This window comes from Gouania willdenowi, chromosome 6, assembly GCF_900634775.1.
Source record: "Gouania willdenowi chromosome 6, fGouWil2.1, whole genome shotgun sequence".
NCBI classification, from domain to species: domain Eukaryota; kingdom Metazoa; phylum Chordata; class Actinopteri; order Blenniiformes; family Gobiesocidae; genus Gouania; species Gouania willdenowi.
Window position 1 is genome coordinate 8845971 of NC_041049.1, and position 18809 is coordinate 8864779.

An 18809-nucleotide genomic window follows, 5' to 3' on the forward strand; every position below is an offset into this window, starting at 1 on the left:
GCAGCAAGGACATTAAAGTAAATTAAACATCAAAGTAATTTCAGTGGTGATGGGGTAGCACGATGAGGGTAAGTAGTTCCCCCATTTGTGGTCGAGATGGAGAAAATACCTAAAACAACAACAAAAAGAGCGCAAACCCCCAACAAGCGCCAAATCTCCTCTTTGCTAGACATTCAAAGTTATCAAGAACAGTGATCCTGATCATGGTACCATGATTATTAACACTTAAAAGGTTTGGAAGAACATTTCTATCCCCATGAATGACGATACAGTAAGTCCAAATTTTTGGGCATGCCCATTTTTATGAAAAACTGCGATAACATGAGCAATCCAGATTCCATTTGGATGAAACTCTGTGGCGTAAATGAAAAACCAACCTGACATAAGTGAGTCAAATTTCATAAAGATCAGTCAATTATCAACCAATATATTATTCTTTGAAATTTCGCCAATGGTAAGAGATAAGGATTTTTTATTTATGTTTGGAACTGATCCAGGATCAGTATATTGAACCGGATTCCCTCCAAAATGTAATGGAATCTTTCATAGCGTAAGGTCAGTGACGTGCAGTCAGAGTAGGCAAGGTAGGCAGTGCCTACCCAACCCTAGTGCTCACAGCCTGTCACTGCGTAAGGTCTATCTTTGGTTAAAATTTTGTCAAAATGCATTAAGTACTTTGGGCGTAATCCCGCTAACAGACAAGCAAAGAAATGAATAAACGTCCTTGGTGAAGTATAATTATTGGAGGTGAAACATAAGGATTCATTGTGACTACGCTAGTTACTGTATAAAATACCAGCATCTTAAATGTAAACAGTGCTTAGCAATGTTTGTATATGACCACATTATATTTCAGCGAGTGGCCTGCTGCACCTGAGCGAGGCAGCCATATTGTCAGCTAATAGCTGGTGACATCGCCCAATAGAAACAGAGCCAGACTCACTCAGACTGAAATGAAGCAAACCTACAAGGAAAGCGGCAGATATCAGGTCGACTGGCTTTTTTGCGAACCAGGTTGCCCTCGGAGAATCACACTTTCAGCAACATGCCAGGATGCATCACGTCTGCCAGCCAAACCTCAATCTGTCCCCCACTCCGGGGTCAGACACACACACACACACACACACACGCTCCACTGCATCATGGGAGATCATGGGGAGCGGGGAGGGGGGTGTTGGCTGCATGAGTCGCTCGGTGATGCAAGCATGTGTGTGCACGTGGGCTGAGGCACAATAACACAGCTCACGAGGATGGGTTGTCGTAATCATCGTACAGTAATGAGAGATAAGGAGATGATGAGAGTGGGGGAGGGGGAGAAGATAAGCTGTGCACTCAGCGGCACAATTAAAAGAAACAGACAAGTGTACAACGTCCTTCCAAAACTTCAGTGACTGTACACGGAGAAGTGGTGAGTAAAGAACACGCTCAATGACGGGAATAATCCTGCATTTTTATTGCCTGTCGGTAACACGCTGTGTTTTTATGATGAAAGTGTAAAATCAGACAATTGTAATCGTGTAATTGATAATGTAATACAATCATGATTTAATTTAAAAATATATTGCTGTAATCATAATTAAATTGTAATTGTGTTCAGATAATAGACTGTGTAATTGTAATTGGCATGGAAACAATGTCCAAATTGTCAATTGCAATTTAACTGAATGCAATACCAGGGGAACCCTTTTACAGTTCTATGGTGTACAAATATCAAAATATGTCTCATATCAAGTTTACCTGTCAGTTCTCTTAAGGATCATTTTACCATTAATAAAAAAAATTAAATCAAGGCGTATATTGACAGAAAAAAAGCTCAGACACCCAGAAAAATATATATAACACCAACATTTTCATGAAAAAGGAAGCCTAACAGGGTAATCAAGAGATGAAAAACAAGACTATAATTTTTGAGTGTATTTTACAGTTGATTTAGGACATGAATCCAAACAGACTTGTTATCAAAAGAGATGCTAACAGAAAGCTAACACAAGAGAAAGGCTACGTTTTATGGAGTTTGTTTATTAAAGGCTCAGGAATTGTGATCAACAGAATTTGTAATTTAGTAATTGAGAACATATTTGTAATTGACTTTCAGGGGAAAAAAAATAATTGTAATTTTTGTTGAAATTGGAAAAAATGTTGCTCACTGTACTTGTAATTGAGTTGTAATTGAACATTGAACAATTGAATATGTAATTGTAATTAAAAAAATTAATTGACCACATTGTAAACTCATTATCCCACACACATACACAAAAAAAAACCAGGGTCACAAATGCACTCACGTTGCCATAGTCGATGTAGAAGACATGAACCTTTGCTGGAGACTCAACTTTCTCCACTCTGGCACGATACCTGCAGGAGGAAGGAAATAATTGAGCGAGAGTGAAAGAAAGAAAGAAAGGGGGGGGGAGCACAGCACAGGGGAAACAGAGATGAAGACAGGGGGCACAGGAGGAAAAGGAGATGAGTAAATGATTCAAAGCTTATTTCCCTGGAGAGAAGGTGTTGGAGGATCTGTCGGCTGTGATCGGAGGAGAAGGAGCAGCGAGAGGCGGAGCCGGCTGGTCAGGAGACTGAGCTCGGACTGAGGGATCTATCAGGACGTGGCAGGGCTGCCGAAATTGCACTGAGGCCTCTGTGCAATAAAAGGCCTAAATTTAAACCTAGTTTTGCCTCGTAGCAAATAACTGTGGTGCATTAGCGCTAATGACAATCACACACCCGCCCAAGTTTCAATTTGCTTGAACGTCAAGAACAACAATCCATCACGATTTACTAGAAAATCATGTTGAAGGATGAGTCCATCAGTGAGAACCTGAAATAATCTTTCTTTAGCCCTAAAACTCAAATAATAAGAAGACAGAACTCACTGTGGACTAACAACAGCAAAAAAGGGATAATAATTACACTTTGCTACAGACAACTTGGAACTCTTGAAATTTTCTGACATCGTACTTGAAAAAGTGACTTGGAACGCCTCCTGTTGCCAGAGCTCCCACTTGGTAAAATCGAAAATAAAAAAGTACTCAGACTTCTTCAAGAATTAGTTGTTTAGCTTCACACAAAAGAGAACATTAATAATTAATTAATCAATCAATTAATACATAATAATAATACATTTTATTTAAAACAGAATAATACAACAACAACAAAAAAAATGTTGGAAAAATTAGGAACCATTAGGAACCAATATATGATATTCATTACTTTTACAGTTAACTTATTTTCTTTATTTTTATCCAGTGTGTCATATTTAAATATATTACATAAATTACTTTGAATGCCTTGTTGCTGAAAATTGCTACATTATGTTGCCTTGCTTTGTTGGGCCAATAAAACATTGGTATTAAGATTAATAACACTTTTCATCGCACAAAGAGATTATTTTGAGATTATTTTGACGAGCTGCATCTGGGAAGCTTTGAAATCAGAAATCTGAGTTTTCAACTTGGAACTACTGAGTTCTGAGTTGCCAGCAACGCAACATGAATCCATCATCAGGAAATGACAAGAGAACATTCAGTCGCGGGGACTTAATGTGATTAACAAACACACACAAATAACAAATGGTGTCGGAGCACCATGAGCGTGAGCGACTGATGAAGAGGGGTTTTTTTCATTTTTGAAGTTAACATGAAAGGTAACACATTTCTAATTACCCCCTAAAGGAAAGAGTCAGTGCACCACATGCATCACAGGATAGTCATAGTGGAGCCGGAACAATGCCGACATAAGCATAATTAGATTTAATAATAAATGTGTGGCAGATATTCTTAAAAGACGCAAAAATCTGTAACATTTCTCCCTCACACTTGGATGTAGAAATTAAATGTGTACAACAGATGGGCTGAATAAAAAGGTTTGGGTCTCTGAGCAGGAGAAACTTTATAGTTTTTCCCTTTAAAGCCCAGACCAGGAGATGGAAGGCTCAAGAGCACCTGTGTGAGGTGAACATTTGGCTTCTGATCAAAAATCTTTTTCCCTCCTTTTATGATGGACTTGCTTGGCCTCCTTCAAACTCTGTGACTTTTATCTGTCCCCCTGACCATCTGTAAATGTTGCAGATCCAGTGAGAAACTGCAGGTGTGGATGTGTCCTACTGTCAAGCAACAGCTGATTGTCAGAGCAGAGCCAATGAACTTCTTCCTCCCCGTGGGTTCATGAACCCAACTGACCCGCAAACACATACGGTACACTGACCTGGCAAAATCACTGAGAAAGAACTGATGATATTCTATACAAACGTACACTTTTGTTTTTGTCAGTGATGACCTCACTTTTCAAGCCCATTCTTCCTTAATTATGGCCTCAACTTTTGCAAATCCTTTCTATTAACTCAATGAAAACTGAATTTTGCTTTTTCTGTCCCGTGCTTCTTATGAATAAAACACCGGATTCACTAAGATGTGAAATAAAGGGTGGTTAACCAGGTGCGTCTCTGAATCCCTAAATCCTTTGGTGACACAGTTTCCTCACCTGCTGTGGGGAATTCACTAAGATTGCAGCAATGATTAGTGCACGTGCAGAAGCGGTGGAGATCGCCCTATTTAAATGAACATTTTGCTTGTTCAACGTGGAGAGGTGAGTGCACAAAAACACAAAATGACGTGAAAAAAATCAAGTTGGGGACAGGTGGACAAACATTCAATAATGTAGAAAACAAAATAAACAAATATAAATGGTGTTTACTAAACTTCAAAACCTAATGTTATTTTTCCCCCTAATTTAATGTGTTTGCTCCGTCAGTTCCTGTAACTTTGTGCTTAGTCCATGGAAAACGTCATCCAACAGGTCTGAGCTCCTGATGTGAACATTGTTCCATCGCTGCGTAAATCACGCAGATGATCTGCTGATTCTAGCCTGACGCTCCACGCCATCAATGTGATACGAAAGTTTGACGGTTAAAACATGGAGAAGAAGAAATAGGAACTCAGTGGAGCGGTGCGTCCGGAGTGACATCCATGGAGCTCTGCACCACAACGGACACACACACCAGACTCCACACGCGCTGCCGTTCAGCAGTTTCTCTCCCTCACAGACACATTTTACTTTGCATTTTCTCATTCAGTGCCTGTTAATATTGTCTACTGTTTTATTTGAATTATTTTCTTATGCTAAAAAAGTTAACTGGAGCTTTTTTTTCATCTCCGCTGTGTTTTGTGTCAACATTCAGTGCAGAAATGATCTGTGTGTGTGTGTTTTCACCTGCCTGTGAGTCGTTCTATGTCCAATGCAGAAACAGTCACCGCAAACAGTTCCAGTTTGAAGAATTGCATTGCGCTCACTGCATTATTTTATTTGCATTTCCCCCTCCCATTTGTTTGCGCCCCTTATGTGAGCCGCCGACTTTACATATTCAGCTAAATGGATTGTTGGTGCATTGTGACGCACAGTCCTGATTCCCTGGGGTTTGTAGCCCTTATTAGCCCATGGAGTGACGTTTGCACACATTTTAATACCCCTAAACCTTTAGTGAATCTGCCCTTTAGTCCATTAGGTGGGTATTTGTTAGTTATATGTGTGGGGGAGGGGTAGGGGTTGGGTCAAGAACTGCCTTGCTTAACATTAAGCATACAATTTTATTTTTATTTGCACTCAAATAACGATTATTACTGCACTGTTCTGAAATATGGGATTGTAAATTTTACATAATTCTTTTTATAAATTTTAAAGAAAATTATTCACAATCTTTACCTTATTAAATTAAGGTTAAAACATTTAACACTTTGGGAACCACTGCGATACGAAAGCTGAATTATTTTAATGTCTCAAACATCCTGAGATTTTTAACAGGTCTGTTGAAAACTCCATTCCTAGAGGATTTCAGTTCATCATGCTTTAAATGTCAAGCTGCACCAATGAGCAACATCTAAAAATACATGACAGCGCCCCTCCAGGATTGGAGTTTGACAGCATTGCATTATTGGAATGCATTTTTTAAGATTAACTGTTAATGAAGTAGGAATAACGTTTTTAAATATAATTTGTAGAACTTTTGTTTTGTTTTTATATTAATAAATAGTCATTTTGGCTCTTTTAGAGCCAGCAAGCAACTCCACAGGTCCTCAGTAACATGAAAAACAACCTGTTTAAGAATGAAAAACTTATGTGGTTTCTGCATGCATAATTGTTGTAAACCATGATTGTTGTAAAAATGTAAATAAAGATGTATTGTTTGAAGCACTTTGGCATTGTTTGTAGAGAATTCTGTGTGCTGAATGAGTTACAGAGCAAACAAAGATGGACACTTACCATTCACCGTCAGCAAACTTGGCTATGCAGTAATCCCCACGGCGAGCAACAAAGGATCCTTCCACAGGCGGCTGGGACGCTAACTCTGCTCTCATCGTCTCCATGAGACTCTCCAACTGGCCTCCTGTGGAAAAAAAGACAGGGTGAGAAATGTAACTCAATGTACGACGCTGGTGCGATCACAGATTTTGTTTAATTTGTTACATTGCATTTCATTACATCCCTGTTATATATTTTCCTTGATTCTGGCACCACTTTGCTCAGTGAATTGGCTAAAAATGCTGAACTCTGATGTTAAAAAGGTTTCTGAATTTACATTTAATATTCCACTGAGAGTTGAGCAAAGGTAAGAGAGCACTTTGCCTTCATTTGCATGTTGACCTGGCTGTGTGTGGGTCTGGAATAAAAACCACTTGTGTCTTACCACATGTGGGGCTTGTAAATAATAAAGTAGGAATATCAATCGAGTGAACTCTGAAGGAACTTTGTAAAGCATGACTGTGCTCCGAGTGCTCCGTTGAACAAGAAATGTTGAAAATAATGGCTTTGCTTTTGTAAACTGAAGTCCTGCCTCAGAAGGAACTGAACTTATCTGTAGTAGAGCTGAAAAGAATAAACTCAAATTATGAAAACGATTCAAACTGCTGTACTCAAGTAAATCAACACAACTACAGTAAGTCATTTCCAAAAAATAATGCTTAAGTGTAATACAAAATTAGCCTAATGTTGCTAAAGCTGGTTTCACCCTGATGCAAAGAACTCTGACAAAGCTAAAGAGCTAAACAGTGTCTTTATGTCAAATTCAGTTTTAACATCATTGGAAAAAGATCCACTATGTTGAATATTCAAGGAAAGAAAGTAGCCTTCAGTGTAGCTGGGAATAAAAATGAAAAGCAAGTTGATGAGTGCCATGAGAGACAGACTTGTTTGTTCACAGTTTCATATAAAATATCTGACTGTGAACACCACTGAGTGAATGCAGCTTTATTGTCACAAATACAGCTTTTGTTTGCCCGTTACTGGGAATGTTTACTTAACCATGTTTGTGTTGTGCTGTGTATGTGTGTACATGTATAGCGCTGTAAAGGGTAGAGGAGCAATTTCTGTATGATTGTCCCTGACAATATTCACACTGATCTGTGACCTGGAGGGGGTTTAAGGAGAAGAAGAGCCAATCCATGTGGGGGAGCATCGTCAACAACAGGAAAACTAAAGAAAAGGAGCAACTAAAACCTTTTAGTGTAGTGCTGAAAATAAAATAAAAAGTAGTGGTGATACTAAAAATATCACCTACTATTGATGGGCTAAGGTACATTTGTTAATATGTGATGCTTGGGTTATGTACTTCATTAACCAACGTTTATGTTATAAACAGATAATTATTGAAACATCTATATGGACTTTTTTAACTGATCCGATCAGTTAAACCATTACAATGGGTGAAATCACGCACCAATGGCACAATCACTTTGATGGAAAGCTAGCATGATGAGCTAGCAAGACCGCATCTAAGCTCCTCCTCCCGTTGGGACTCTGCATTGCGCATTTAGGCCTTTCAGATCCTCATCTGGGCTCCATATTTCCGGGATCTCACAGGATGAGCATGCACGCAGGAGAGGAGGGGAACCATAGGGGGGCATGGACAGGTGGACACATGAAGGTATCTGATTGGCTCTTTCCACTCGGACCGAATGTCAGAGATTGGACAGAGTTTTTACAGGATTGCAGCTGCTACGGATGTCCAACTTTTTTCCTTCGTTTTCTGAATACATAATATATCGACTTCTCTCAGGATGGATAGACCATTTCACACAGAATAAAAGTGTTTCTGAACAGGACTTTGGACCTTTAATAAGAAATGCAGACAATCACTGCACCCTTTTCACTTAGAATCTGAAGGAGGGAAGTGGCTTATGAACAACATCTGGATGTTGATTGGATGAAACCAGTCTTTTGGGCGGAGGTTCCTTGATTGGCTCTTTTTGCTTTCTCAGTGCACATTTTCTAAGAAAAAAGACTACATCATAATAGAAGATGTTTATCGACTTTAAGTAGAGCACTTACAACTAAAACTCACACATATCTAGTGTTCTTTTAATGTCTAATACTTTAAAGTAAATTTTTATCTCAAAAAAACAACTAAAAAACGACTAACGTCCCAGGGGCTTGTTAAATATTACTTTACAACGAGACAATTCCAGGATCAACCTTAAAACCATCCACAACAAATAAGACATAACATCATTACTTTTCTCAGTTTTCTGTACTCCTATAAGATCAAGACAGATGAACCTATCTCCTCCATGTGTGTGTTATTGTCACTGTGGCATTAATTAACAATATGCCTTCTTTAAAAAATGTGTTGTGCAGTCACAGTGCGCTCGTGTGCAAAATTGACAAATTATGCTTACTACGCAACACACCATCAAACAGCTTGGTGGCAGGAGCAGCAGAAAACCTTCTACTGTGAGCCGTCATTAACACCAAATCATATTTATGCTGGTGGAGAAAAAGAAAATATAAATAATGATGTTTTCCCAGGGTTTTTCTGTGCTAACGCAGGCAGACAGAAGCAACCAACAGATAATTGCATGTCAAACTTAAGGAACAAAACCAAGCAATGACACAAGTAGAAGCCAATGAGTGTTGGAAAAAGTTGTTGTGATGGTGGAAATGTTGGCGGTTACAAATTCCTCACACTTATATATTGTATATGCAGCAATTCTGAGGTTAAACTCAATAACCTTTTAAGACTTTTTTTAAGATCTTGCGAAAAAATCGTAAGACCTCGTCGCCACTTCAAGCTGCATTAGCATCAACATGTCTTTAACTTACTGCACAAACATACAAAAGAACTCAGATAAAGAATAAAGCTTGAAAGAATCAATCAAAATGAATCAATTAAAATACACCTTAGGTCAGGAGTGTCAGGGCCAAATACTATAAAACATGTGAAGGGCTTTCCTGCTATTTATATGAGATACAGATGTAAGTAGTGATAGTGAGTGGCCCTCAACCCAGAATTAATTTAATTCATCAGTCTTTGATCAGGTCAAAGCTTCTGTTTTGAGAGTATTTTGCTTTAATGTCATTTGCTCATCAGTTAGTGTTTGTTGAACATTTCTCTTTTACTTAATTCTCTTGATCTAGTTTTGCAGTTTTCTTTCACTGGACATGATGGTGAAACGCCATTGAGTTGTGTGTTTAGGAGTGCACCATAATGAAGAGAATTTCGGCTGTTTTTACAGAACCGTCTCCTCTTGCTGTTTTTCATACTACAATGCAGAGATTTTTTTTAACACTTTATGCTAATAAGGCCAATAAATTAATGTTGATCATGTGTTATAGAAACAAAAGACCATGGTAGAATGAATATAGACTAGTATGAATAGCTTCAAGGTCCTTTGAATGATTTAGGCAGCTATAGATAGAAGATGGACAGCTTAGAAATTGAGCCCAATTTATCTCAGCTCTGTGGGAGAGATTTTAGACCAGTTTTGTTCTAATAGCTTAAAAAGCTTGGAACTGGGGCGGTGTTTAGCTCAGTGGGTAGAGCGCCCGCCCCATGTATACATGTACAGAGGCTATAGTTCCTCACCTGCAGCGGGTCCAGGTTCGATTCCGGCCTGGGACCCTTTCCTGCGTGTCATTCCCTACTCTCTCTGACCCCCTTTCCTGTCAAGCAACTGTCATATAAAGGCCACTAGAGCCAAAAAAAAAAATCCTTTAAAAAAAAAAAAAAAAAAAAAAAACTTGGAACTGTGGGTTTTCACCATGCTTTTCTAAAGCTTTTACATCACACCCACAAACATGGCTAAATCAGCTCCTCTACACACTCATGCCACGGCTGGCTTGACTGTTAGCTTTTTGTTGCAAAAATGATTCTACAATAATTATTTAAAGAGGGTGCACAGTGGTTAGCATGTCTGCCTCACAGCAAGAAGGTTATGGGTTCAAGCTCTGGGTTGGACACTTGGGTCCATGTTCTCCCTGCGCAGCGTGGGTTTCCTCCGGGTACTCAGGCTTCCAACCACAATCCAAAACATTACTGTTAGGTTGTTTGGAGTCTCTAAATTACCAGTAGGAGTGAATGTGAGTGGTTGTCTGTCTATGTGTTGCCCTGAGATGGTGTACCCCCACCTAGCGCCCAGTGCGAGCCAAAGATAGGCACCGGCAGACCCCCAAGACCCTGAAAAGAGGAACAAACGGGTCAGAAAACGGATGGATGGATTATTTGAACAGGTGATTTTATTAATCTTATCCCAAGTATAAGGAAGACTATTTTAGTATGCAGAGTGTGCGCATTGTTATCAATACTTTGGGTGGATTTCTAAACCTAATTAGCTTTGTGCACTATTCACATCCTGGGTTAACAAAGGCACTGCATTCAATTGACCAGGTTTAAATATAAAGACATTTATTTACCTCTGCCTAGGAGGTACCGGTATATATTTTAATGTATGCTTATTTAATCTTTTATTTGTTTGTTAGCAGGATTACGTTTAAAGTACTTCACAGATTTTGACAGCATTTTAACCAAAGACAGACCTTATGCCATGGAAGATTTCATTGAAATTTGGAGGGGAACCAGATCAATATGCGGATTCTGAATCTGGATCATTTTCAAATATCAAAAATATTTGTGAAATAAAAAAAAAAAAACCCGTATCTCAGTTCGTAATTAACCAATGTTTTAGAAATTTGACAAAGCTTTGTCAAGTTGGTTACTTAATCCACTGAGTTTCATCTGGATTTAATACAGATTCCGTATTTTATCGCAATTCTTCAAAAAAATGCAGATGCCATTACATTTGGATCTACTGTATCATTATTACTGGAAATATACATTTATTCCAAGCCTTTAAAGTGTGAATGATCATGGTACTATTATCACCATCACTGATCCAGATATATGACAATATCTGGCCAAGAGGATATTTGACAGCTGGCAGAGATTTGCACTTTCCAACTTCCTAGTGCCATTGTTTCATTTATACCACAAAGCAACAAACAAACACACACAAAGTATTTAAGACAGCCTAGTGTGCACAGGGATTTACAAATTAAAGTAAAGGCCCATCACGTAGAAGAAAACAATCATCTTTACGTCCCACAGCTCAACACACACACACACACACACACACACACACACACACACACACAGGCCACCTGGGGTTGAGACGAGTCAAACCATATCAAGGTGCACCAATGAAATACTGAAAGAATTGTTGCATAATGAAGGAAGTGCAGCGCATCACAAAGGCAGATTCTTAATAACAGTTGGCATGAAGACAACTAAATATCTGCCTGCTAGAGGGGTAAACCATGTCAAGCGTGAGTGCTCATTTTATGTTAAAGAGGGAGCCAAAGCAATGATCCAGAATGCAGCCAAACCACTGACTGTGCCTGATGCCGGCCAAATTCTTTTCCTCTTCATCTCTTTATTCTCATTTTGCAATTTGTTTAAACTCTATTATGAGTGCAGCTGTTTGTATATCATACTGTATATAATTACATTTTGAATGGCCAGTGAAGGGCGAGGAAGCATGGAAGAAATTAATACAAGAAGACAATAGTAAAGGTGCGACAGAGGGGGGGGTTGTAGGAGGGAGAATGACATCAGCTTTACACGTTGGCTATGATAGTATGACACTGAGACAAGGGGAGGGGGACAAACAGCTAATAACGTAAATCAAGAGCTTTCTTACTCTGCAGCTGAGAGCTCTGCTGGATTCTATCAGGTTGTTTACAAAAACCATAAACCTGCAGAAGGATAAATAATGACAATCTGACAGAGGCAGAGGCCAAGGAAGCAACGGCTGTTTGTGAAAGTAGCTCCAATTTCCTGCTTCATAAGAATGAGGGAGTTCCACGTCCAAGTGGAGAGTCTCCATGAAAAGAGCACCTGCCGAGAGAACAACCGGAAAGCCAAACCCATCTATTATTGACTGTTATTTACAAAAGGAAAAATCGAGTCATGAAGCTGAAATTTGTCTAACTCAGCGTGCGGGCTTGTTCCAGAAACAGTGGAAGGATGTTTGAGGCCCTGCGTGGCTGGGCACACACTGCGGTTTCACGGCTGGTGATTGTCTACCACCTGAGAGACTCTCAGACGCTGAGCTCAGCCGTGCGCGTCAGCTGCTCACCTGTTATGTTTCTGAATATGCAATACGTAGAGAGGCAGCGTTTCAGGCCACAGGAACAGAGAACAAAACAAAGTCCAAGTGTTGTGCTTTAGCAGCTTAGACGACCCTGCGCTGAGGGATCGTCACCTACTCTCTAACGGGATTGTTCACAACACTTCAAAATGCTAGCTAACAAACGGTACAATGAAACAATTTGTAAAAAAAAAAAAAAACTGAATGAAAATAAAAACATGCATTAGCTTGAGTGAGTACTTACTTAATTTACATACACCAGCATTAAAAACACTTTGCAACAATAGTTTTGTTTAAGAAGTGAAATGGCAACACTTTAAATAATGTATATTCCTACATTTGCACAATCTAATGTCATCCAATACAACAGCGATGTAATAAATTGCACCATTTTAAACGGGGGAATATTTAAATTTGAAAAATAAAGCCTTGTTAAAGTCTGACATGTTAGCATAGAATCAGAACTACTTTATATAACCCAGGGGGAAATGACTTGCATTACAGAGGCTCAAAAGATATTACAAATAAAAAGAATAAACACTAAACAAAATAAGGATTACATTTTAAGTGCACACATGAGGGTAGAAAAAAATACAATAAGAATAATAATGATAATAATACATTATCATTATTATTCTGTAATAATATGTAACAAAACCCAAATTGTTATTCATACACTATATATATTAGTAATTAAAACCCAAAATGTTACCACTAGTCAATAATGTAACAAGAGGCTGAGCCCAAAACGTAAAAACCTTTTGCCTTTTATATATACACCAAAAATGTCAAGGTTCTCCAAAAGGCTTTAATATACAGTATATACAAATACAAAAACACATTTATGCACTTTTTGATCATGTAAAGAACATTGAGTTGCCTTATACAAATACATTTGCCTTGCCTATGCATTTGTGTAAGCACTTTAATCTATAAATCAGTGACTGATGTAATTAAATTATTTATTGTTTATGCTATTAGAGGATTTTTTTTGTCTGCCCCATAATGTAATAAAGTTTTTAAGTTTTGGGCTTAGCATCTTGTTACATTATTTTTACAACAATTTGGGACTTGTTACATTATGGGTGGTTGGTGCATTTCGGGCTCTAATAAGCCTTAAAATATCACAACTGCCACTAAATCCATTGTTTTAGGCCACACCAATCATAAAAAGTACGGTAGCTGCGAAATCCTGGAGGGATTGTGTTACGTATAATTACTAGGTCCTTTGATAACTGTTGGCCAGGGAAATCCCTCACTCGCAACACTTGGGTTTGTTTTATGGAACAGAAAGGGAGCTGGAACCAGAGTAGAGTCATTTCTCCCCTATCATGACTGATGTTTAAAGCTACGTCAGCATCTGTTGTTGCTGTTGAAAAAACAAACGACCCTCTTGCTTGAATAAATGCTGCTCTATTTCCACAAGCGAGGAATATGGATTATATCACTCACGCTAAGAGATGATACAGAGGAAGCATCGCTGGCTTTCGTTCTGCATCAGTCTCTCTCTCTCTCTCTGCCTCCTGCTGAGTCTCATTGGCTGCAGTCAATGCCCCATTTGACTGTAAAGCAACTGAATACACGCAAAGGCTCAACGTTTTTGTTTCCAAATGTTCACATTTGGCTAATTTTGAAAAGGAACCAGTTTATGTCTTTAAGTGGCTTACCACTGTGATTCGAGTCATTTAGCCACTGGGTTTCAAATACCTTACTGACAAAAATGGAAGCTAATCATGCTTGAAAGGTGAAGACCAGACAAAGAAGTTCTATTTCTAGCAGAAAATCTAAAGCGCCCAGTCGGAAATTGACAGGTGAGCTGACCTTTCTGAAGCTAAGTTGCATATTTGATTTAATAATGAATGCCTTGCGATGGGAGGAAGGAGACCATCCAGGCGCAGACTGACCTCTAAATATTGCATCTGCTGCAGTGGCAGAGTACTGAGAAAATGGAGGGAGAAAAAAACAAACAGCTCCACAAAACTGCGGCTTTTAGTGCAACTATTATATGCTCGGTTACTTTGTTTGGTGTGGGTTAGTGGTCAAATGGCACACAACAACTTGTACAAACTTTAAATGAATTAAACATGATGTATAAAAGGCAGATGGACAAGGATACTTGAGTCTTGAGCAGAGTTGAAACCTCAGTGGAATCAGGGCTGGAGTTTTTTGTGCTGACCTAGTGTGCTCAGATTATTCAAACCTCCTTTGTTTTATGTAACAAAATGCAAAAACAATCAACAGTTAATCTTAGTTCAATCTGCACTATGATATACAGTTATACAATTAATACTAATCATTCAAAATGTGTGATATTTCAAACGCAAATATCACTCTCTAGGCCGTTTTAAATATTTTTTTCCTGAATGTTCGACAAGAAAAATCACACAATTAACAAGGAATTACCTTTGAAAAATAAAGTGTCACATTGCACTAGTGTGGGGGTGTTAATTATCTGAACCTGTGACTTTGGTTTCATGCTCACAGAGCCAGAAAAAGAACTTCTATTCAAAATGAACGAAGGGGGAAAGTTCTCCGTCGAGTGACAACCATTCTTAATGTGCACCCTCGTCTTTTTATTAAGCCCTTTTCTGTGAAGTAATCATCACACTGCTGCCTTCACATAATATCCAATTAGTGGGCCACTCACCCACATCAACATGAAAAAAGCTGGAGTAGACTTCGTGTTCCTTTAGTGAACTCGACACCCAGAATTAGTGGGAAACTAACAGATGGACGGAGCAAGTGAATGATTTAATACAAAGTGAATTAAGGCTGAAAGCACAAAACTTCAAAACTAAAATGTATATTTTTAAAACACGCATAAAAAAAAAATCCAGATTTTTTTCAAGTCTTGCTAAAAAGAGAGATGCTTTCCGTCTGCTTTGCTTAACCAGTAGTTGGTCCAGCATCATTAGGTTATGAACAGCTGTTGTGTGTAAAAGGTGGAAGTGTGAATAATGTGGCACCTGGTTTGGGCGGGGGGTGGGGGGGGGGGCGCAACTCCACTCATTACCAGTTTGTATGGGTGCCAGACTACAAGCACCAGACAGGATGTACAACTAACTGTGCCACAGCTGAGGTTTGGGGTGACTAGAATGTGTTTGTTAGTCGCTCGAGCCATGTGGCGCAGCCAAGATGATCAGGCTAGAGCCGGCTGTGTACGAAGGCTGGGGGGCCTCATCTAAAAAAAAAAAAAAACATCATCCACACTTAGTTTATTTTTAAAAACAATATCAGGAAAATTACAAGCATGAACAATAATAATAGGAGCATAAACCTCTTTGTAACAGGTTTGCTAAGACAGCATTTAATTTAATGCCAGTAAAATCTGCATGATTTATCAAAAGTCTCACTGAATGGAAAATATGTTAAAAAGGACAAACAAAAAACTCAGAATGGTTTCTTCTAATTGAAATATGAAAATAGAGCTAAAAAGAAGAGTTGCAATGTGAACATGTGTAAAGATGGAGAGGCTGCAAAAATAACCTTTAAAGAAGAGCTTCCTTAGAAGGTTTGGATTAAAACACTTCCTACTTATATTGGATTGTGTAAATAGAATATAAAAGTAATTGTGTCCGTTTATCTTGTCTAGGGTGTAAGAACTGCTTTTACTATTGATTAGGTGTACCTAATCATATAGCAGGTTCACATACCGATATATAGGGTGTTCTGGTTTTGTTGACTGGACAAAATTACATTAGCTACTTTTTCCATTGACTGTAGGTCATTAGTTAAAGCTGCTGGACATAGACCTCATAGATCATTATATCTAAGATCATTTTCTTGAAGAAAGATGTAAAAAGTTGAAATTACCGGTGGAAAGTTTGTTTTTATCTCCACTGAAAATGCAGTGTTTTTAGTTCATTCTTACTGGGATTTTATGTGTTTTTTCATCATGTTCGAGATTGTTGCCAGTAATTCCAGTCATATCACCTCACTCCAAGAGTCATTTAATGTTTGCTGGATTCAGAACTTTCTGTGCAAGCCCCAAAATAAACAACGCAAATTTCAGTCGGTGAAAACACCGCAAATGTGTTGGAAGTCACTTTGGCAGAGGTTTTTTTTTTTTTTGGGGAGGGGGGGCAAAGAATGAATAAAAAACACTTCTATGCATTTTTCATCAGGTCACCACATCCCACAATGCATTGTGTGAAACAAAGTGTTTACAAAGGAGATTTAACCAACTTTCAGGCAGGATTTTCATCCTTTTACATCTTTTTTCAAGCAAATGATCTTTGAGTTATTGATCTATGAGGCCTACGCTATGTCTTTGTCTGATAAACAATTATAGCCTTGAACAGCTTTAAAGCTTCCAGTGAATTACTATTAAAAATTTGATATACTGTACACTACCGGTCAAATGCTTTAGAACACCACACTTTATCCAGTTTTTTACTGAAAATTATTCAGTTTATTGTGTCATCCCACTGTGAAATGAAAGCATAGAACAAATAAGCAATTTGACTTGAAAAAGAAATCATGGAATCCCCGAACAATACTGTTCACCTGATGCTCATGAGGGTCTGGTATCACACTGTGTCCCAACACTGCTTTTATGCAGACACCTGTAGCAATTAGTAGCACCAGCTTCTAAGGCTGATTCAACCTTCATTGGTGCAGAACAGCTTTAAAAAGTCTTTTTGTATAATTCTGAAATTTAATTATTTTTCAGTATTGGGTAACCAAACCTTTCGTAACCTCTGGCTGTTCAGTACTTATCTTTGTACCATTTCAAGCTATTCATTGGACTTGGTAGACTTGAATTGCAATAAATAAGTGGAAATATTAGAGTGTTCTAAAACTTTTGGCCGGTAGTGTATTTATTGGTTTGTGTAGGCATTTAATGCTAATTACAAATATAAATTTGATTTAATCAAGAAGACTGAAATTATTGTAGTATTATCAATTTTTACAATGTGGGGGGAAATGAGCTTCCTCAAACAAAGCAACAATCAATGAACCAAATACTCAAAATTTTACTACATTTGCATTTGTCAAAATCACAGGGATAAACTGTTGGCCACAAATCACTAAGAAACCATGCGGGAGCAGCTAGGTGACACGTGTCTTTATTACAACAACAATGCTCACAATTTCATTTAGAAACAGCTTCACGGACTAATAACGCCGATCCTTTTCCCCGTCTCAGGAGGGTCGTTCCTGTGAGACGCAGGTACTTTGTGTGCCCGGGCTGACAGATATAACACTGTAACTCACTGATGTGATCACTGGCATTTCTGTAACAGCAATCTTCTTCTTATTTATGGGCTGACATGCACATCAATACCAATTTGCCTCATAAGGGGCTGATTTATCCATTTCATTCTAAACCCTCTGAAAGAATACCATTTTACAAAGCAGGGACGCAGCTTCGGGGGGTTTTTTTTTTTTTAAAGGAAACTGATAGCACTGTTCATATGCTTGATTTCAATATTTTACAAAATGACATTCATTATTCATGCTGCTGGGGATTTTTGTAAAGCACCCATTGATGCTTCATGTATATATTTAGCTGCTTTTTAATTATGTCGACTTTTTAGCTTGGTGGTAAACCAAACATCTCTGTAGGGCAGAGTCGCTTCCTTTTCTTGTGCCGGGAGAAGACCCGGCGTTTTGGAGTCCAAGGTCACACAGATCTATGCAGGTCCCCCTCTGACAGTAATTACATATAGCCTCCGGAGAGGGAGCAGCACAAACAAGGAAAACAGGGAGAGGCAAGAGAGACAGCAAAGCAGTATAGTAAGGAGAGATAACGTGTTGGGGGAAGAAAGTGAGACAATTGGCAATAAATGAATACAGCTACTGATACAAACCCTCAAAATAAGCAGAGGATTAAAGAACAAAAATCCCTCAAGCTTCTCTGTGACTTAGTGAATTCATTCTTAATGTAAAAAATAATCTAAGTGTAGAACCTCTACACTTAGGAGTAATTAAATGTGAATAATTACAATGGGGAAGGGGGTAAAATGCAGAGCAGATAGAGCAAACCCAAGAGGATTAACAAATATTACCAACCGCATTTCCTTCCCCACGTTTGACGAGACTGCCTCTGAAGATTATTTCATTAGCCAATGTATGTTTTTTTAAAATGCAAGAGAAGCTAAGGAGGTTTTTTTTTCTTTTCAGAAACCACTGGCCTAGGCAGACCACAATAAATAAATAAATACATCCTGGTCTATTAGGTAGCCACAACTCCCACGTGGTTAATGGTTTGGAAATGACATCTAAATATTAATGGTTGTAACCCTGCCCATTTCAAACGCACATTTTTATCCAATTACCCGCCTTTAATCTGCTCGAAGGTGAAATCTTTTGCCGACATTCAAGTTAAAACATCTATTTCTGCTGGACGTCTTCTCAATAAAGCACTTCCCTGAAGCAAATTGCCAAAAATCT

The 18809-nt window shown here is 38.5% G+C and overlaps 1 protein-coding gene across 1 annotated transcript in view; it reads right to left on the reverse strand.

Moving 5' to 3' along the window:
- Positions 1-18809, reverse strand: part of snd1 (staphylococcal nuclease and tudor domain containing 1) — a 242094-nt gene that overhangs the window by 34126 nt on the left and 189159 nt on the right. Inside the window, exons 19-20 of the mRNA XM_028451498.1 lie at positions 6256-6379; positions 2286-2355 (exon numbers count right to left, since the gene is read on the reverse strand). Coding sequence (XP_028307299.1) covers positions 2286-2355; positions 6256-6379 — 194 coding nt within the window. The remainder of the gene's footprint in view (positions 1-2285; positions 2356-6255; positions 6380-18809) is intronic.